The 21,654-nt window shown below is 45.2% G+C and overlaps 1 protein-coding gene and 1 non-coding gene across 2 annotated transcripts; one reads left to right on the forward strand and one right to left on the reverse strand.

Annotated features, from left to right (window-relative positions):
- Positions 1-5,803: 5,803 nt before the first annotated feature.
- LOC111273800 (uncharacterized) lies at positions 5,804-18,492 on the forward strand. Its single transcript, XM_022855752.2, has one exon. It carries the CDS (start codon positions 7,373-7,375, stop codon positions 8,471-8,473), a length of 1,101 nt encoding a protein of 366 aa, XP_022711487.1. The 5' UTR covers positions 5,804-7,372; the 3' UTR covers positions 8,474-18,492.
- Positions 18,493-20,685: 2,193 nt separating this feature from the next.
- On the reverse strand, positions 20,686-20,767 carry TRNAS-UGA (transfer RNA serine (anticodon UGA)). Its single transcript has one exon. It is a non-coding gene; the product is annotated as a tRNA-Ser (tRNA).
- Between the last annotated feature and the right edge of the window lie 887 nt (positions 20,768-21,654).

A 21,654-nucleotide genomic window follows, 5' to 3' on the forward strand; every position in this document is an offset into this window, starting at 1 on the left:
CTCACTGATACTCATCATGGCTCAGCGAGGTTCCACGCGGCTGATTTGGCTGTAAAGAGAAGCTACCATCTTCACTTTATTACTTTCGCCTAGTACTGTTAAATAGACACACTGTTGCAATAGTACCAGAGTCAACTGCACCGCTGTCAGCTATACCAAATATATTTGCAGTAAGTTTCTACATACATAGACCCCAGATGTTATAAATATACATTAAGTAGGTAGCAGAATGAAGGCCCATGCGTGGCATCGTCTGCTCGTTTTTTGTCCGCTGTACCGGCGCTCGTGAGCACTCACTTCCTGCGGAAAATGCACCGACGTGTACCCCTGTGTACTGACTATACGCGTATGTATACGCATTTATAAACCGAACATAAGAACCACAAGTAATTTTTTTTGTGTATCGTGTCATCACGCTTGTTCATTAGAAGCTTGGTTCACCAGAGATTCATTGGCTCACTGCAATAGAAAACAGTACCCGAAGAGCTGGTATGCTTGTACATAGAGCCCCCTGACCCGGTAGGCCCACATAGATGTACAATCGTGACGCTAACCTAGGAATATTCGGCGGCAATAGCAGAACCAAATGTAGGCATCAACGTTCTTTGCACGTGCGACTCCTTCGAGTAATAACGAAATCAGCGTTTGTCACTATGGTACTATAAGTTGATGCGATACTTTTCAGTGTGCGCGCACGAACATTCCCTGTTAGCTGGCCTGTTGGTTGTAGGCCGTAGGCCCAACAGGCGCTCCACGACAAGCGTATGCCGAGCTCCTTATAACCTACTGTTGCTACTACCAGACGGCGTATGGATAGTCACCAGTTAGTCTCCTGGGTCACCTGTAAGTTTGCTAAGCAAAAATCTGTGACTACTAAAGGAACGCGACGGCTAGGACGAGTAAGCATGGCTTAGCTAGTTCCATACATAAGTTCTATAGCAGTCTACAGTTCCTACATACACTGATCGGTCCATTCTAACGCGACCAAGAAGAGTTGGTTCGCCTCTGTTCGAAATGTACTCGCCTTCGTGAGCCTTGATCGCTACTTCTCCTTCTCCCTTGCTGAATCGAGGTGCCCCTGCCTGCAGAAGAATTCTGAAGACCAGTCAGCCTGTAGGCAGGCGGCCTGCGTCACTGCCTGCCTACGCGCCTCAGTTGTGTACTGCTCTTAGAAAGGGGCTTCGCGGGGGTCGGCTCTTGGCTTACTTGGCGGTCGGGTCTCGCTTATGATGCTGCTGTGCTGCTGCTGCTGCTGTTGCTGCTGCTGCTGTTGTTGTCGAGGGCCGAGTGTTGACTCTCAAGCGCACAACTAGTGTGTGACGAGCAGGAATCGACCATGAGCGTCAATGAAGAACTAGCAAGACAAGACGGCTCTTTGAGAAGGAAGAATGGATTGGCCAATGGTGTCAGATTGAGATGAGCGTGAATCGCCACTAACCCCACTAAAGATTCGGGATTCGAGGCGACTATGATTCTCTTGGACACAAGACGAGGACTGGGGGTGAGGGGTTAGAAAACAACGGCGTATAGAGCGACCTCCCGCTCTTTAGTCGCTTCTCGCGGACCGTAAGGGCAGTTGCGGTAGCCGCAGCAGAAACGGTACGAGCCACGACGAGAAAATAACAAAAATCAAGAAAAGTGCACCTGAAACCACTGCATCCGCCTGAGGACGTTCATTCGCGGGCAACATTCTTTTAACGAGTCCGACACGAACGGAGATAGCTCAGCGCCACTTGCAAATCATCTTCAGTTTACTTTAGCTTGAGCCCTGAGAACCATAAACAGCGTGTAGCGTTGATATATACCAAATGGGCCTAAGATGTAGAATTTCGACCGGTAGCGACAAGACGATGCCTAGTTATTGCAAAGTCCACGTGTGATTAAACGCTTGTGTAAAATGTCCGTTATCCAGTACTAAATAAAAATGGCCTAGCTATTGAAACTAACACGTCTTTAACTTAAACTCTAGATGATAGCCGTAGATGATCATAATTGGACTTCTACATTTAATAGAATAACAAGCGTTACTTGGCTCGATGCAGATGAAGTTCATAAATACAAAGGATACGCCAAAAGGTGTGCATCACGAAGTCATCAGTTGTTTTCCCTGTAGAGTACTAAATTATCGTATGCGCTCACATTATATTTAGGGGTCGACGTTCACTGAAAACCAAATTCGAGTGCAGGATACAGCGGCATCAGAAGCCACGTTCACACATTAGACTTTAATACGAATCTGATAGTTACCGGTAACAAGTACCAGGTAACCAGTGAATATCAACAGTCAAGATGCTCAGCTCCGAAACGAGGGTCCGCATGCTTCACTTCATTCGACTAGGTGTTGGTGGAGTGAGCCAGATTTCTTCAAGCAGACCTCACTACTGGAATTTTTCTTAATTTCATCTCACGTTCGTTTTTGCTTGTTCTTCATTTGTCTCGCACATCGTAATGAAACGAAATTCTACACGAAACTGCTTCAAGATGTAATCGCCCACATCAGTTGCTACTACGATATCAGCGCCGCTAGCTAGGCTTGTTGGTCCGACAGGCACGAGAGCCTCGGTCAACGGACTTGCTTGAATAGGCAAATGCCAGCAACAACGCGCGCATTTGCTATCCGCGCACACAATGCCGTCCTACTCCCGTGCGACCGTACCCCTGCCCGGCCGCATCAGCCTCTACTCACAGCACCTCGCGCGCCATAAGCTCGAGTAAGCCAGTGGCGACCGGTGACTCACTGTGGTAGCGTGTCTGTCCTCTGACCGGCCAGAACGTTTAAATAGGGCGTTGATTTTGTTGTCTATCAAGCGCTCCCAGCAGCATGCTACAAACATACGAGGCTGGTTATTCACGCATGTCTCTATGTACTTGAAATCATCCCCCCCTTCAGCGAATACTAATGAAATGATTCGATACATTTAAATACTATAAACCTAAAAGGACATCCTCTTATTTGTTTGAAATTAAAGTGCACGTATTTGTGGTAAATTTTAATCAGGTATTGTATCAGTTGACAAACGAGATGTCGCATATCATTAGCATGACTCGATGTTGGCTTACAGCCGTTTAGCCCTGGCATTGCTCCAACATCGGCTTAATCCGGTCAAAGTCTATGAGAAACCTACCACCTTCTATTAACACAAACAGAACTAAATCAGTTTTATTAATGATTGTTAATGCTAGCACATGTTTGGTCTATGCAATTGCGGTCTGGGGCCTTTCGTCGGTCACTTGATTGTCACAGATTACAGAAAAACATTGACACGTAATTAGCTCTATTTCGAAATACCTTCTCTGGTAAGTTCGAAAAACACTAACTATGCATGATCCGCTGCGAATGGTTACTCGGATACGGATCGATCACGCCGTAGCTGAATGATGTTCAGCATCAGCCATGACAGGCTGACAAGGCAAAATTTCCTAGCCAGAAAGTGGAAATGCCCTTCCGCTGTTATGTTGCTTAATAATCTCTTAATGTGTTATTACATGCACATTAGGGTATTACGTACGATCAGCCATCTACGTCTTTGTGACCTGGTGAGCCGCTGTTTCCCTAAGTGAAGTATCTAGCTAAACAATTATTTTACTAAATATAAAAACGTATTATCACGTTATTACTACGTTAGGGACATCGTTAAGTTGAAAATGTGCTATGTATTCTGATCGTTAATCTGGTGTCCTCCGAGCGTCAGTTGGTCATAACGAAGCAAGAAATTTTGTGGAATTTTCAAAGCCAGAACAACTTTGCTTTTTCATGAAAAAGATCATAGCAGAGCAGATAGCAACCGACAACATCAGGATGGATTGCCAGCTACGACGAAAGCCTGCCACGACGGCTACGATGCCACCACCGCTCGACGCCACTCGCTTGTCTGATCCGGCCGCCGGCGTCATCAATGGTGTTCCACCTCCTTTTTGTCGCGACATTGAGCATAGCGCGGAGGCTTCGCTTGGGCTTTGCGAACTTCAAGCATCGTTCGTTATTGCACCGGCACGACCAAATCAACCCAGCCCGGACCGACTAGCGGCTCTGTCATCTCCGCCATGCCACCAACGCCATCGAATCCTTACCGATCCCATTTCTTGGCGTTCTCGAATGAAGCGACCCGGTTTGGTTCGGTTGATCTATTTGCGCGCGGTCTTGTCGGTTAGCGCTCGAGTTGGCTAGTGGCGGCAGCGATCCGACAACTATTGCTCATTCGTGCAGTCACTGTGGATCGGCGGCCGTTCCCAGCAACAGCAAAGCGCTACACAACGGCGGCGGCGGTGGCAGCACTCCAGCAAAAACATATCGCGAACAGCAGCAGCTGTGGCGACCGTGTTAGTGACGAACAACGCACAGCAACGCAGACAAATCCACCGGTCGTTTCTTTCAGTGGACACAAAACGAGCGGCAGGCCGAGCGAACAGCAGCCACCGTCACCGGGCCTAGCAGGCAGCAATCGTCAGGCGAACAAACGGGCTAAATAACAACCAACCACCGGCCGTACACAGGCTCCAGGACCGCCCTTGTTGCTGGCGCTCGTACAATGCACCCTTCAAATTCAAACAAGTTTTTCGCGCGGTTTTCAAATCCTGCCGCGTCCAGCGACAGCTGGTGATTGGCCAGCGAGAAAAAGCGCCTCCTCAGAAAATGCGCCCACTTTTAGAGGGTGCAGCATTCAAACCAAAAATCTAGCAGAACAATACCGGAGCAGGTAACAAGCAATGTTCGCCGAATGCGCGTCACCAGGGTTGCTCATTCATACACGAGCGCAACACGCAGATGCCAGTCAACGTCGAGAGATATTTCGGTAAAACTTTACAAAACCCTTTATCGAACGTGACCATTCTCCAGAAGCTTGATAAGATTGGCAAAAAATATGGCTACTGCTTGTCACAAGTCCTGCAATATTCAGGTCAAGTCCACGTGTACAAGCATCTATAGGATCATTCCATGAAAACATTTTCTTTATTTAAAATGTCAACGGCAAGTTCCTGTTGAATCGCTAGAACAATTACAGACGTCATCAGCATGGAATATTCATGGCATACAGCATGGAATAGTAAGATGTTGAAGGCGTTGAAAAAATTGTAGTAGTTGTCCACGTGCCGACGAAATGTACAGATGTTCAGGTAGAATTTCGTTTAAGCTTCCTATCCGATATAGGGCAGTTGCATTGTGTGAGCCAGTGAGCCCCGCTACATGATCAGATCCGGGCCTTACGATAGCCAGCTCAAAAGGCACGTGCAGGACTATCATGAATCTGTCCTGCAACCAACTGCTGACCGAACACCTACCAAATGAAGGTAAGGCTATAGCAAGCTATATGTTTTAACAACCGAGCACAAGAATTAATCACAGCGGCATTGCGACTAGCAGAAGTACTCGAAGCCGGTTCAGGATCCCGCCCCGTCACTCTCAACCAGCCACGCACTACAAGCCACCCCATGGCGTTCAAGCAAGTGACAGCGGCTTAGTTATATGCTCAGCTGCTGCCGCCGCCCCGGTCTCATTCGCGCGGGCGCTCGCTCATCACACACCGACTGGCACCAGTAGCAGCACGACGATGACGACGACGACGACAGAGAGGCAGCCGGTCGGTCGGGTCGCCCAGGCTTGCTGCGGCCGTTCGCCCTCTCCCGCAGCTCTTGTGACAGTCACTGGCTCACCATTGTGTTCCTGCTTAGTTGTCGTGACTCGCTTCACCCCCCCCGAAACTCGGCCGCGTCACATATCCCTCTCCCAATCCGCTGAGCGAGTAGTGGCCAAATGAGTAGTGCGCGCGCTCAACCAGCTCTGTGCGTGGAGACAACGGCGGTTAGCAGCGCAGCGATCGGTAGCGAGACCGGACGAACGAACAAGCGGGCGAGCAACCGGCACAAGCAGTCAAGCACCGCCGCCACACTGCCATAACTTATAGTACCAGTGGCCGTAGCAGCATTGGTAAAGCGCAGTGCTTCGTTACGACAGATCGTCTACGGCCGCCGCCTTGGCAGCATCGGTGACAGCAGCGACGGCCCGGTAGCTGTAGACGCCGCCAGGCAGATCGTCAACGCAAGGCAAGAGGCAGGATAACGCGTGCTGCTAGCAAGTCACCCAGCTAGAGTACAAGCTTTGTTCAGCTAGCCAACGCGGCACTCGCTACTTCGCGGAGCAGCTAAACGAAGCTGCTAGGTCTGATACTGCTGTAACCGCTACATTCACTGTACTTGTTCTAGCTAGACAGGGCGGCAGCAGTAGCAGCCGCCAAGCTGCTGGTTAACAACCGTATTCATACGCAACGGTACGAGAGAGTGGGATGAAACAGGGTATTGTTTCATAGTGCGATACGAACTGCTAGGATCGGTTAGTTCGATAAATGTTACTCTTGTCAGCAGCGCGTGGATCGCCAAAAGTCGTAACAAAAGTTGACGGAGTAAGTGCGCGTGTGGTCAGCAGTGAGGAAGGAGCACACTTCAGCTCGTTAACGAACGATCGATTGATAGATACATCAGTTGTTGTGTAGAAATGTGTCTGTGTGTATGTGCGCGTACAAAACTATCGGATACGTATTATCTTGTTAGCTCTTACTAAGCGTCTTATTAGCAAGCATCAATCAGCGAGCGACGGTCAGAAGAGCGAAAGCATTCGGCCTGCCAGCAGAGCAAGCGTGACCCATTCAACACGCAGGATAACAACCAGATGCGTCGTCAGAAGTGTGAGAAGGAAGAGATCGCGAAACTCTAGTAATACTCGAGTTATTACCGTTTCTGTTCACGATCATTCGGATGTAGTATTGCGGCAATTTACTCACGTTCGCCACTAATGCGCGCAATGATGCCGATGGTGAGAAGACTTCAACGCCGCCGCGCCACGCTTTTGGATTGATTTGTTTTACATTGTCATCAGAGTTCAGTGAAATGAACCGAACTTCACTTTGGGCAGCGGTCGCGAATGTTGTTTAGCTCGCGCTGCATGTGTGCTTGTGCGTGTGAAGGAACGCTCGCGAAAGCTACTGCCATCGCTGAGGAACTAGTTGTCTTCGAGCAGAAGCTGCTTGAGGAGAGCAATAAGAAGGGAAGGAGCGAGTCAGTTCGATTAAACGAATTAACAAGGAAGTATTTTACGAGGTCCCGTAGTCTTTTGTGCCGTGTACTGTGAAAGTGGTGCGTCAGGGTGGAGCGCGTTGCCTCCGCGGCATCGTGTCGGGATCGACGACGGGCAGTTCGACTAGAGCAGACGGACAGCGGTCAGAATAAATGTCACTTACTTATTGCCATTATTAGAACAGACAACGAAAGCGCAAACGACAATAAACGAGAAAGAAGACTGATATCTCGTACGACAGCAATCGCGACGGCAGCGGCGTTCATAGCAATCATAACGCTACGACACGAACACGCTGTCAATATGCAGCCCGTAGTGACGTCACCGCCTTCGAAGAAGAAAGGCAAGTACGATATTACATTCAAGCTAAAAGTCATCCAATGGGCGGAGAAACACTCGAACAGAGCTGCCGGGTCGAAGTTCGGCCTAAACGAAAGCACGATCAGAGGTTGGCGAAAGTCGTCAGTTGCGAACAGTCTCGAAGCACTGAGTGCGGATTTCTCGCGCGGGGTGTTATCTCTCCATCAGCCTCTACATGATGACACCCACCTCAACAGCCACCATCATCCGGCAACAAACGGCAGCAACAGCCTGAGTGTCACCCTCGGCGGCGGAGCTGATACTGGCAGCGGAGCTGGCGGTCGTGCAAAGCTTCACGATGCTCTACGGAGCGGACGAAGACCACTCAGCAGCGCGTCAACACACATGTCCGCAATGGCTGGCATGTCGGGCGCCGAATCGGGTGGGGAATCACCGCCCCGATCACTCAATATGGACGAGCGTGAGCTAGCTCGATTGAGCTGCTCCCCGTCAGATGACGGATACTATGAGGACGTGAGCTATTATCAGGAAGAGGTTGTTGACGACGAGATGGCGGACCCTCATCACAGTCAGCAACAGCTGCATCACAGTCATCATCAAACTTACCCTCATTTGAATCATCATCATGCCCAACAACAACAGCAGCAACATCCGCCTCCTCAACAGTCCCATCACTCAAGCGGCCAACAATCGCTGCAGCGACAGCAGCACCAGCAGGAGCAGAAGCAGCAGCAGCAGCAGCAGCAGCAACAGCAGCAGCAGCAGCAGCAGCAGCAACAACAACGACAACAGCAGCAACAACAACAACCACAACCACAACAACAGCAGACGAGCAGTCCATCACCCCCGCCGACACCTTCGCCACCACCAGCGTCCCCGGCGTTGCCGCCAGCGCCCGTCCTCAAGACGATCTCACACCAAGTGACGTCGAAGCCCTTCCCAGAAATTCAGTTGCCCTTCACGGTAATCGTATGCAAATCAGTCCGAGACCACTGGCTGCAGCGATACGCTAGTCAGCTACCGGCGAGACCAGTCACGGAGCAGGATTCGTTTGCAAAACAGCTCGGGTTAGAACGACGTTAATGGCGGCGGGTGACACAAACAGCGTTTGCGCGCAGGCTCGAGCGTTTGTGGTATAAAGAATAATAATATTAATAATAATATTCTTCTACCTTATATTGTACTATAATTAATATTACCCTACAATGCTGTATGCAGCTTATTTGTGTACAATGACCACCATGTCTATACTATAGAGGCCATTTATACGATTTTACATTATTGTGCTTGAGATGCTGCGAGGACTGCGAAAACTGCTGTGGATTCGTGGGCGTACAACGACTGTTTACACTGTAATTTTTGCCTGGCTTGAAATCTTCTTCTACAACTATCTGTACTACTACTCTACATAGTGGGCAGTCAGTACAGACAGAGCCAAAGTTTCTCCGCGTGGAAGGACATGATGCGCAGTGTAACTTAATTTCTCTTAAAAGCACCAAGAGGCATAGACAATCTTCATTAGGTTAATGATTAAAACCAACAGAAAAAATTGTGTCGATAACAACATCGCCTGCGTCTACGAGAGCGAGTACAAAGACATGTCATTAAAACACGGAGCTGCGACGACAAAATAGCCAAAACTTAAAGGCCAAAGGCTGGCGATGGTGGCTACTAGAGCGGCTGGAGCATTGAAACTCGGCGGCGGCGGCGGCGGCGGCAGCGGCGGCGGCGGCATCAGCTTAAGGAGAAGTAGATGCTTCTTCGCTGTTCGTTCCCTTGCTAGCGTTTACTGCCGCCCTGGCTGCTGCTGCTTCTGCTGGTACCACTGCTCAAAGACCGCACCCGCTCAACCGCGTCGCTCGCCCAACCGAAGACTGTACTTGTGTGAAAGTGTGCATGTGTATGTGTATTGTGCGCTCCAAAACCTCATCATCGGCTGCTGTGACCCGACTGGCTGCAGAAGTAATCGGCACCAGCAGCAAAAAGCAGCGGATCGACGACTTCGTTGGCCAGCAAGCGTCTTCAACAGCCCACCAACAATTACAGCATCCCGATGGAAATAGCCCGAGAACTTGTCTCGGGTTGACTGTGCATAGTAGTCTCTTCGTATAGTGCATATTTAATACGTTGCATCATGACGATGCATGGGAGGAAGATGTACTATTCCTGTATTATATAGGCATCAATCGCAATAGGGTATGATAATGACGACGATAATGATCTTGACGACGGTGTCGATTGTCCTCCGGCGGATGGATACTACCCTTTTCACCGCACAACCCATATCTTTGTATATACAGGCAAACATACATCTTGATACTGTAAATCACTGTCTCTCTTTACGTGTGTATGTGTTACGTGGAGTGTGCCTGGATGCCTGATGCCCATCGTGGTTATTTTCTAAGTATGTTTTTTTAGTTTTTTCGTCTGTGTAAGTGCTGATCTCCGTCGCATGATGATGAGAACGGCGAAATTTCTATTTATTATTATAACAACGGGCGCCACGGATACGATAACGCGTCAAGTAAAATTGTTTTTCATACGATTTTGATTGCTGTGTGAGGACAGTCCTATATGTCATTTCAGTTCAATGCCCCCTTTCCTTCTACGTCACCACCTACGATTTTCTCCAGATATGCGCCTTTTTTCATTTCGATTGCGTTGTGTGTGTGTACCAGGTGTTACTGCGCTTGTGCGCGAAGCAACGTCTGGATATGCACAGATCCATTTCTGTAGGATTTGTTTACTCGAGCTATCTATATAATAATAATACTGGTGCCGTCTGGTGGCAGGTTTGCCGTAAAACTGCCTTCGATTGCTCCATTATTGTTCTTGGCATCCTGTGAGCGTTAGCTATTTACAACTAATGGCGTTAAGCATATCGCGCTAGCGGTGCTCTTACTATGTCGGCCACACCGAGTCTCAGCCTGCTGTAACGTAGCCTGTTGTCAGCTGTCAAGCTTGCCATAGCGGCGTAGTGGTATTAGATAGCCTTCTTCTTGCTAGTACTGCCTAAACAACACACAGAGAGACAGATAGGTCGAAACACATATTGGCAGCAGTAGAATTGTCGTTGGCTGATCAGCCTCAGCACCTTCAAGTAACAGCGCCAGGAGTTGCCGTAGCTGAAGTAGTAGCTTTTGCTTTGCGCGAAGGGCAAAAGTGGCGGCGCGAAAGGCAGTGCCACCACAATCGCCGTTTGTAATACCTACTCTGACGGCCGCAGGACCAGCGTCAGGGTGGCCGCAATGACCGCTACCTCCCATTCTGCTGCATTGTACTGTTTTTGCCGAACCTTTGTGTAGGACTCTCCTGTCGCTCACTGGACTGGTGTGAAAATGCAGCCAGTTTTGGTCTATTTGCTACTCATCTTTTCTTTTTTGTATCTTACGTTTGGTGGTGGTACTTTTGCCTCGCGGAACCTCTCTGAGTTCAATTCGGCTGACGCCGATCCGTGAGTCGTTAATTGTTCTATTGAGGGTAAAGAATGCAAGAGTTGAAAACAGTAGGACAAGATGGCTGCCGTGTGCTTTCGTACTGTTGGGTTGTTATCCGCCAGCGTAAAGAGAGAACGCGCAGTAAGTCAGGTGGCAGCAAACGGACATCAGGCAGAGGTCGTGGCGTTGGCGACGCCAACGACACCGGGATGCTACCGTACGACTGGCTCACGCTATATTAGGTAGCTAAGCGCCACGCCATGGCCGCTGGCATCATAACACCGCCTCCCCAGCTCTGTCGACGCTTGGACACGTAATGTTCAACTAGCGGCCACGCGATCTAGCTAATTTGCTGTCTTTGCACCAAACTCACACCCAAATATCATCAGCCACGATCAGCTGATGGGAACTGCGAGAAGAGCTTTGTTCTGTCCAGTTCCCAGTTTAAGGCCTCTTAGTGACAACGATGGCCGCACATCTTAGCTTGCAGCTTTGTTCTGGTGGGGCGTAAGCGTTGTGTGTTGCTCATCGCGAAACCAATCACGCTCGCAAGTAAACTGTAACTAAGAAGAGTCGACAATAAACGGCGAGTGCATTCTCTCTGGATTTAACTGACGGACTGTTTAGCTGCCTTGTGTTGCCCGCCGCACTGTTCGTATAGGCGGTTTCATAGAGTTACGCATATCCGCTGTGTTCCTTTCTGTATAAATTCTGAATGCGCGTACGGACTACGCAGGTTTTAGCTAGTAACGGTAGCAACGGTAAAATTGTTTGGCTTTTGCTACGCACTTGGCGAGGCCGTTCCTCTTAAGCTGAGGTGTGTGTGTCTATGTAGCGGGGAGACTGGGTGCATGATGGCATTTAGCCTACCATTCCCAGTACTCCAGATGTACGCCTTAACATCCTACAACAAACCTGGCTGATACGAGAACTTTATTGTGGACTGTTGCTGATTGATCCGTATTCACTTCGCCTTCACCACTCTGTGCGACAAATTCCTAATAAATAGCTAGTCTTTTTTTTTAAAGATTTAAAGGGCCGAACTATGCAACTCAGCCGTGATATGATGCAACAATCTATAATACTTAACCACTGTTAGATATCATTCACAGTTTGCCTTATGCAATTCGTCCAGTAATTTACCACAACAGCTGCCACGGGGAAACTTTTTCGTGAAGGCGCAAATTTAAGTAAACACACACATATGGACGCACTAATGAAGTGCCGTTCTCTTACCTTCCTTTTTTTCCTCACTGTTGCCCACATATCTTCATCTCTATTTTTACGTCACGCCAATTTTCCGCATTATTCGCTCATGTTATTTTCCGAATTTCCGGATATCTTCTCTCTCTAGCAGTAGCAGTGGCAGCAACGTGATTCGTTTGTAATTCATGGCCAATAAAGGAACAGTAGATAGGGCTCCGGTACCGGAAATCTTGGTTTTCGCCCAGCGTGAACACTATTCCCACACGTGTTGAGCACCGCCAGCATTAGGATTACCGAGTTTGAGGCGCCGGATTAGCCAGACGTGGACTGCAGAGGCAACCGTCGGCCAGCCAGCATGGCGGAGACTTCTGCTTGACAACAGCAGAGGCTAATTTTCCGCGAATGGCGGTAACATCGAATAGCCACTGCAGCAGCAGTAGTCACCAAATAAACCAAAGCTCCGCGTACGTCGATGTCGGTTCAGCTATTCCTTGTTGTTGCCACGTCGCTTTCAGTGCTGCAACTCCATTTAAAACCCGGTTGCAGCTGTCGACGCCAGCGACGTTACTGGCATACGAACGGTTAAGCTGACGCCAATGCGTGTGTTACTTCAGTAAGTCAAGTGATACCCGTAGTTCTAACCGCAGTATAATTGATTTGTTATCATGTCCTATGTGACGGCCAGTGGGCCTGTGAAAACTGTTGTCCACATTTCCCTGTTTGTGTATCTGTCGAGGTACTAGCTTAGTATGTTTTGGTGTTGTATTCCTGTGACGCTACGGCAGTGAAGCCCGACACAGCCTACGATTTCTCATTGAATTGTGATTTGAGCGTTGCTCAACGTTGATATCAGCCTGCGCGAAACGCCGCCTCCGTCATCGCCAGTGCCGGTAGCCCCATTTCGACGGATATTCATCTTCTACCCAAATAATCGTTTGAGATAGCAAAACAAATAGTCGGGTTTACCCAGCTGTTTACCGAAAAACACATTAAAAAAGTCATTTGTGGAATAATAATAATAATAATGCCATACTTCTAGCATTTCAAACTTGTGTTTGTGCTGACTTTTTACGTGTTTTTCTCAAACATTGTAACTTCTAAACAAAAAAAGCCAAAAAAATACAGGGTGCAAGCAAACGAACTTCAACTTGCGCCCGTGACCGCTCAAACAAGTTGTGATGTTAGAGATGTGACAATGCAATGTGTATCACACAGAATCCTGAGAACCACTTACATAGGACTACTCATTATTATTATTATTATTCTACAGATGCTAATGATAATGGGTTCTATAAAACAACTGTGTTTGTAATTATAATGTTTTTTTTTTTTATTGTGAGTCCTGTATTTAAAAAGCAGCGATGTAAAAAGGCGTAAAGCCTATAGGAAGAACAAACGAAAACAAGGTGATTCTTAGTCTGTTACGTTTTTCTTTTTAATATTTAAACAATATAGCAAGATACCGTTGTATGAGCGTAATACCTTGCTAATTCGTTTGATTTTTCATAGTCTTTGTTTTCATATCTATCTCTACAGTGGAACGACGTTATGCTAAGTTGATGAATATGATTTATGTTGATCTCCTTAGATCGCTTTCGATAGCTTCGTTTGTGGCTGTTTATTTGATCCTGCCTTTGATATTGGTACAACGAAACTGTGCCATATAACACTATGTTACACACGCTCATTTAAATCAGCTAGCCCTTTGAAGCTGGAAGAGTGCAGCTTTAAAATATTATTATCAACCACTTTATCCAATCCTTTCCACAGTCTATTCTGTCCTGGCTGACGCAGCGACGTCGGCCTAGTAATTTACTAAAGTGTCGTTGAATTCTGTATTTATCGCCTTCACGCAGTCACATAAACTAAACAGGTATACCTATATCGCTTACGGTCGAGCATGATTTTCAGCGATTCCATGATAGCTTAGCGGGTAACGTATTTGCCTGCTAATCACACACATGGTGGTCTAGGTTCAAACCTAGTTCGACATAGACAGGAATAAACAGACGGTACGTTTCGTGTTGGGAGCCAGCTATCTGATGGAATGCCTAACAGCGATACCGGACGAAAAACTCGATACGTAGAGGACATAGTTCTGCCACATTTAATACTAGGCTGCCCTGCATGAGATATGCTTTTCCGCAGCCCGCTGCTCTCTACTGCTGGCACTAGAACGAAACAGCAAGGCAGTGCTGATGCTTTCTTGTTGATGAGTCGCGTTCGTTTAACGTTCCGTCTATACGATTGTCGTAGTGAAGTCTGCTCAAACGACTATGGAGCGGATACACAAGGCACTAGTCGTGGCCTGCTTTTGCGCAAGTTGTTCACGCGGCAGGGCCGACGGCGAAGGCAAAACATATCGCAACTGCTTTAGACAATATTAAGTGGCCTGTCTCTCCCTTTGCTGCTTCTGCTGTTGTCCGGAAGATGCGAAAACGATAGAATTTTTGATTAGGCGATTGGTTTGTGAGGTGAAGTAACGGCGAACTTTTCGAGCGCCGTAATTATGGCAGTTACCTGGATCTGTGGTATTTGAGGCATGTGAGCCACAATAATTACTGGTGCAGTTTGCTGCTGATGCACGATAGTAGCGATAGACAAATTTTCTATTTTTTCAAAAGAATTTGATTAAAAAAATGTCACCTGCCATATACTGATAGAACTGACATTATGCTAATACAGTGAACAAGAGTGGACCGAATGTGACTTTTGACATTTTTTTTCCTTGGGAAGTTAAGTAATAATAGGTAGATGGAAAAAAAACGTGTACAGAGGGCGCATAAATGAATGCTAGAATTGTCAAATTGGGAATTTCGTTGTGTATTAACCTAAAATTTTCCGCCTGTCCCTGTCGCCTTCTACTTTTACATTTTTACATTGCTTTCCAGTTACAACGACGGTTATGATTCTGATGACAGTCACGACGATTGACAACAAGCGGCCGTTGTCTAACGTAGTGTCATTGTTATTGTGGTCACTATAAATTGTGAGGTTGTGTAATGTTCATGGGATGCTCTACATTTAAATAAATAGGCCCTATGGCGAGTGAGCAGTAGCTGACGAAACAGCCTAAAATCTTATTTGTGACATTTAGTTCTACATCTCGATCTATCCGCAAGATTTACTTACTGGAAAAGTTACACAATTTCTGCCTAATGTGATGACGCTCCCTGTTCCGATACGCAGGCCAAGGTAAGCTAAACGCTGGGGCTACTTATACGCTGCTAAATTTAAGAATGTAAGTGCACCATTCAGCGTTGTAGGACAGGCGATATCGATACGGTGGTTTTTTTTTCGCAAGGTCAGACAAAATTGTTTGCGTATAGCCCTATTCTCCTACTGTCTTCCCCCCTCCATCTTTTATAGAATAGATTTGTCTAACTCTACTTGCGAGACTCTCAAGACGCTAAATAGATCTATTATATACCGAAAACAGTAAAAGCTGGTTAAGTTTAATATAAATAAAAAGTATTTATTCACGGGGGCATACAACTCCTGTTTAGCTCAACATGCCATCACGCCCCTCCCGAAAAAGCAAGGCGAGAGAGAGAGAGAGAGAGAGAAGTAAAAACGGATCTGGGTTTATCGATATTCACCAGATTCCAGGACAGATTGCAGTATTGAAAAGTTTCGCTAACCGAAACTTACAATAACAGCCGCAATTATCGCAACAATGTCACTATAATAAATATTATCGCTATTAGAGTAATTAGTAATGCTAGTTTGTACAACATTATCCAACTTGAGCGTCAAGCGCAGAAAATTCAATCTATGATTTACATCACTCGTGATCACTAACGGGCAGTGCTCGATATAGAAATACCCTACGCAACGACATACTAATCATTCGGTACTGTCACCGTATGATAAAAATGATGATAATGATGACATTAACGAGGCCTACGACGATAATCATGTATATAGCATGTTGGATATTCGAATAACGATTAATTCTTCTATTTCCCTCAATCTATTTCAAAACCTTAGACACAGCAAAAGAGAATGAGGGATCGGCCATCGAACTTCTTGCAGAGCACCGCTGAAGTTGCGTGCGCACTTTCTTCGAATTTTTCTGTCAACATCTGTAAACTGTTGGGTTCGTTAGCGGGTAGCGTTAATGCAGTGGAAGTGGCGAGCGCAGATTCAAACGAGCTGTACGAAATTTCACAGAAAATTTGCGAGAGTTACCTCATGCATAGAAAGTTAGAGAAATGGACGAGATGGAAACCGTCACAGTTACGGAACCGTTAATGAAACGGAGTTAGCCGCTAAAGAGGTAGAAAGCTGAGAGACGCGTAAGCTCAGGTTCGCGCAGAGAAGGTTTAGTTGTGGCGGATTTTTGCTGACCTATGTAGCCGTAGCAGTAGCAACGGTTGGTGCGACGGATGTACACGTGACAAAGCATATAACGGAGCGATAATACACAATCGTCGATGATGAATGAAAATGATGCTAATGCTCAAACGGTATGGTGATGGCAAGTTTAGTAAAAGCAATTTAGGTTGGGGATGGGACAAAGCGAGATTAACGCTGAGAAACACAATTGACTTCGAAGATTGAGGAGCGAGTGCAGGCATGACCACTAACTGTAATGCTAGTATTTTCGCTCAAGGTGGGGCCGACATGAGATTTTAGGGTTTGGTCACGTTACGAGCACGAAAGACGGCTTGACTAAAGAGGTGGCAAAACATTTCATGGTTTCAATTTTTAGCGTATGTGATAAGTAATCGTATATCAATATTTCTCCCCTATATATACATGTTGTTAAAGAAACACGAATATCGGCCGGCAAACATATAATACCCCTAAAAATTGTCCCCAAAAAAAAGATGTTTCGCTAATAGTGGTTTCAATAATTATTCATGCATTGTTTTTCTCTCGTTAGCTGTCAACCGTGGTAGAAATATCAACTTTAGTTTCTAATCGCGGCCTAAACATGGAAGCACAAAACACGACAAGTACATACCAAAATCTGCGGGGTCCTACCACAAGGAAAAATGCAGATCGAACTAATTGCCCTGAAAAAAACTATGGGAGAGTCGTGCGTACTACGAGTGCTACTTTATAATAACAACAACAACAACTATTTTATAGCAACAAATTGTGTGTGATTAATACTGTTTGAAGATACATGGAGCGGATGGATAACACCTGTATATGTAAGATAAGTGTGAATAAGGCCGATGAACGAATGATTGTAGAAGACCATAAAATTAAAAAATTAGCACCTTGAATGAATCAGAGAGTGAATGTGTTTGAGCATTCTTCAAGCTATCTCACAACTTTTTTTTTTTTTTTTTTTTTTATAGCTGGAGTCGACAATTATAAAAGGAATTACTTAGACAATTTTTCATTCCTATTGCAATTACTGTGACACTCAGCTTGATTTAATATTAAATAACTGAAAAATTGAACAAAGTATGATCACAGAAATGTTACACTGTACGGTACCTCGATGCATATGAAATTCACTATGGCAACGGTGCATATTCAAAATCGAATCTTGTGTTTCGTTACATAACAATATTATAGAATACGAAAAATCCTGTTATCGATTAAATCTGGAAGGACGTAGCCATCACAAAAAAATGGAAGTGTAAAAAACAAATTGCAAACGTGTCATTTATTATGTGCAGTGAGGAAGCGTACGTTGATGAAGCAGTGTTCATAATGATTGTACCGAAACGAATATACGGGGCTGCTGGAAGAACGTTGATAGTATTCTATAGTGTCGCTGGAAGATATTTAATAAATAAGTTAAATCTATGCCTCGCAAAAGTTAACCAACGAAATGAAGTGCCTGCCGATTGATAGTAATAATCATCATAACGATTAGTGGACGATTTTACGTGGTTACTGGGTAACACGAAAGAGATGACGGGATAAAACCATGGCAATTTTTACGTGAGTGTGTATGTATGTATGTGTGTGTGTGTGTGTGTGTGTGCGTGCGTGCGTGCGTGCTTAGGAGTGTCTAGGGACGAAAACAGAACGAGTAGATGCCAGAACAAATGGCACATATTTATTAATTGATGGAAATTTATGGATAAGAAATATTAAGAGCTGTCGTCGCGTAGGGTTGATGCGTGTGTATGTGTGTGTCTGCGCGTGTGTGTGCGTGTGTCTGCGCGTGTGTGTGCGTGTGTCTGCGCGTGTGTGTCTGTGTGTGTGTGTGAGCGTGTGTAACAGGTGACAATAATGATCTTATAAAGCTGATCAGATAGCTAACAGCATTCTCCGGAGGCTTCTCAGGACCGCCAGAAATGAGCGGCCATCATACCGCCGAAGAATTTTGATGGAATATCGTTGATGAATAATTATATTAAAGTAAATAGTTTGAATGGATGATGACATGGTGATGATGATGATGATGATAATCAAGATGAAAGAATAGACTGAATGAAGAAAGGATAGACGATGAAATAAAGTGATATTGTTTCCACTTTTGTAAATGAAGTCTCATGCTTTTTTATTTTCTAATATATGTACTTGTATTTACTATTGCATTTGTCTATAGGATGAATTTAGTCCAACTTGTCAGCTTCATACGAAATCGTTCCGAAATTTCGTAAGTAAACAAAATTATGTAGATTCTACTACTAGTTACGTCAGTTAATATCTATCACAATAGTTCCAAGTTAACAAGTTAGTAAAATTAAATTGTTAAAATGAAGTTATATCAAGTTAAAATGAAGTAATAATCAGAACTCTTTCCTTCGCCCTTAAGCATCCTTTTGTGGCCCAAAAACCTCAGCACACAATGCGTAATAGTTAACTGAAATTCATTTAGTGCCAATTAGGTATTGAGTTATAAAAGTCATTGTTACTTGTTATTATTAATTTAATTAAAGCAAATAAAAACGTTACGTATCGTCGACGTATATATTATAGCTATAATAGTTTCCTTCCAAAAGGTGTAGAATCCCAGCTTATTTCTACCTATTCCCGCACAAACTGTATGCTGCAATCACAACATAAATAGAACGCGTCTGGAATGATCTGCAGTTTCATGCGTGATCACGATAATTTACGCCTTTTTTTAGTCTCCAATCGCCGTTATCAAGTCACAACGCATCAATTGTTATGGCCCATTTTTTGTACGCACTGTTTCAAACAGTGTCAATGTGTTTATGAGTTGAAACATCTATATTTTTGAAGCCGTCCGATAAAATCATCTAGGATAACCATCTTAATATAAGGAATACTTTTTTGTTGAGCAAAGATTAAAGACCAAATTTCAGCATTTCCACACGTGTACAGTATTGTTCATATACGTTAAGACGTTGAGCTATTGTCAATGTTTACTATTTGTGCTCACCCTCGCGCGTAGTAATCACCAACAAAAGGATTTATTAGTTTTTCTTCGCGAATTCATATTACACAAGATGAACGAGGTTGCCTATTTCTCCTCCTGTTATCTCCGCTGTTGTGATCCTTGAAATCTATCAGTGTTTATCAGCCCGCGTCATTTTCAGTTGCCTAGTGACAAACAAACTATGGCAGCGCCTATAGTTCACGCGAGGATGACTGCGTTCGGTGGGCGCTAATGGGCCAGTGGGCTTATTTCAAGCAGTTAGACTAGGTGAACCCCAGCAGACGACAGTAGGAGGCGTCGAAAGCTGAACCTGATCTAGAACAGACACTCGGCATCTCTAAGAACGAGTGGGCGTCCGGAATGTTCGCCAGACTAAAATCAAAATATTCATTGCCGGGGTGCACGTATGAGAAAAGGTGTTCAAACTGTAGAATTTCGATTATGTAGGTATTCGCTAATCCCGGATAACACCGACAGGCCGGCAGACGACGTAAACCACAATAGTGCGCGATGGACATACACACTTTTAAATAAGAGATGAAAGTTAAACGGAAAGTAAACGCCTAGGTAGAAAGTAACAGATTGCCACTGGTCAATTCGACTGAACGGAACGGACAACGCCGAATTATCTGAAATTTATACAACTTTGATAAAAGCGCCTTGAACACCGGCTGTCTAAGAACAGCAACTGCAAAGTGAATCAATATACTTTAAAAACAAAGTAGTAGTGAAATCGTTTTCTTTTTTGTCTTTGAGGGGCAAAAAAGTGAAAGACACGATTTACTAACAACACTAGTAACAATGAAAGCATCACACTTGCTTAGATGTATTGTAGAACTTTGTATAATATGGACAAAATAAAACTGCGTTTGATATATCCATTTGTCAGTTTTTAGATGTTTAGTCTGTAACTGCAGACGCAATCATTATTTGCCTATTTGATATGGTATTTTGACAATTTTACAGATTAGATCGAAAATGATATAGCACTGTTAACGAGCGGTGCCGATTAATAATGTGAGACACCACCGTGCGACTTATAGGAAATACCACGTTATCATAGAATTAATTTAGCAAATTTTGTATACTGAACTTTTGCTTCACTCTCAAGTTTTTCGCTCATTTGCAGTTTGCTTTTATGGACAACTGACATGTTACTATTAGATTGAAATTTTGTGCCATAATAAAAAGGAGGTATATAGGTAGTCTCAACTAAATAAATCTACACAACTAAAGTCAAGGGATACTGTCGACAATTAAAACCCTTGCCGTTATGGGAGGTCCAAGGATGTGTTTGAATACGCTATTCCATTCACATAAAGAAAAACAAATTCCGCAGCCGGCAGGATTCGAACCTGCGCGGGGAAACCCCATTGGATTTCAAGTCCAACGCCTTAACCACTCGGCCACGACTGCCCACGACAACCATCAACGCCATCACTCAGCAAATTCATTCAACTTGTTCTTCTATAAATAGGAAAGAAAAAGAAACTCATAAATGCTTATAATAATGCTCTATAATTCGGCGAAACAATGCATTGATTACGGTAGCACCTAGATAAGGTGCCGATCTCTCAGCACTTGTGCCTTAGAAGAGAAGACAGAAATTGTACAGAGTACATTATGTTACAGGCCACCCCTTTATATTTTAGTTATAGTCTAGCTATTTTGTTCACTCACTAGGGGCGAATTGCTTCTCCTTTGTTCGATTCCGAGTAGAAGTCTTACTATAAGCTTTGTTTGTCGTTTACGATAGTACTCCATGCAGCCCGCCAGTATGTTCTAGTTATGTTTTTCCCCGCGTTCTTCTGGTTCACTTTACCGATGCGATTATGGTCGAACTTTCTACACCGCATTCTATACCGACCCCAGTATGGCCGCTTCAAAGTTGCTGTAGATGTCTAGTAGGCAACAATGCGACGCTGATATAAGTGATCGCCTCGTTTTTCAAAGATTTCTTCGCATCCAGTTCTTTTTTGAGCACTGGCGTACCTGAACGTCTGATGCCGTTTTCACCGCCGATGTCGTCGCTATCGCTTTGACCGCCCCTCGTCGCCGCACTCTATGCGTTGTCAGTCCACGACCCAGCCGTCCTCTTCTTAGCTGCATCCCGTCGATTTTTGTTTGTGTACGACATGACAGGACTTTAAGAACCCATGACCTCGGCGAAGGGGCTGTATCTAAATGGCCCCGATTCTCTGCAGAGGCTGAAAATTGTTTTTGCTAATTTCCTGTTTGTTCGTTTGGTTCCCATCTTCATTCACCGGATTTCTTGGGCCTATGCCGCCGCCTACATTTTGTCC

The sequence above is a fragment of the Varroa jacobsoni genome, unplaced genomic scaffold, assembly GCF_002532875.2.
Source record: "Varroa jacobsoni isolate VJ856 unplaced genomic scaffold, vjacob_1.0 scaffold_227, whole genome shotgun sequence".
Taxonomy (NCBI): domain Eukaryota; kingdom Metazoa; phylum Arthropoda; class Arachnida; order Mesostigmata; family Varroidae; genus Varroa; species Varroa jacobsoni.

Bases quoted from the DNA above. Each gene is read 5' to 3' on its own strand.
- LOC111273800 (XM_022855752.2), top strand. From the start codon at position 7,373: ATGCAGCCCGTAGTGACGTCACCGCCTTCGAAGAAGAAAGGCAAGTAC.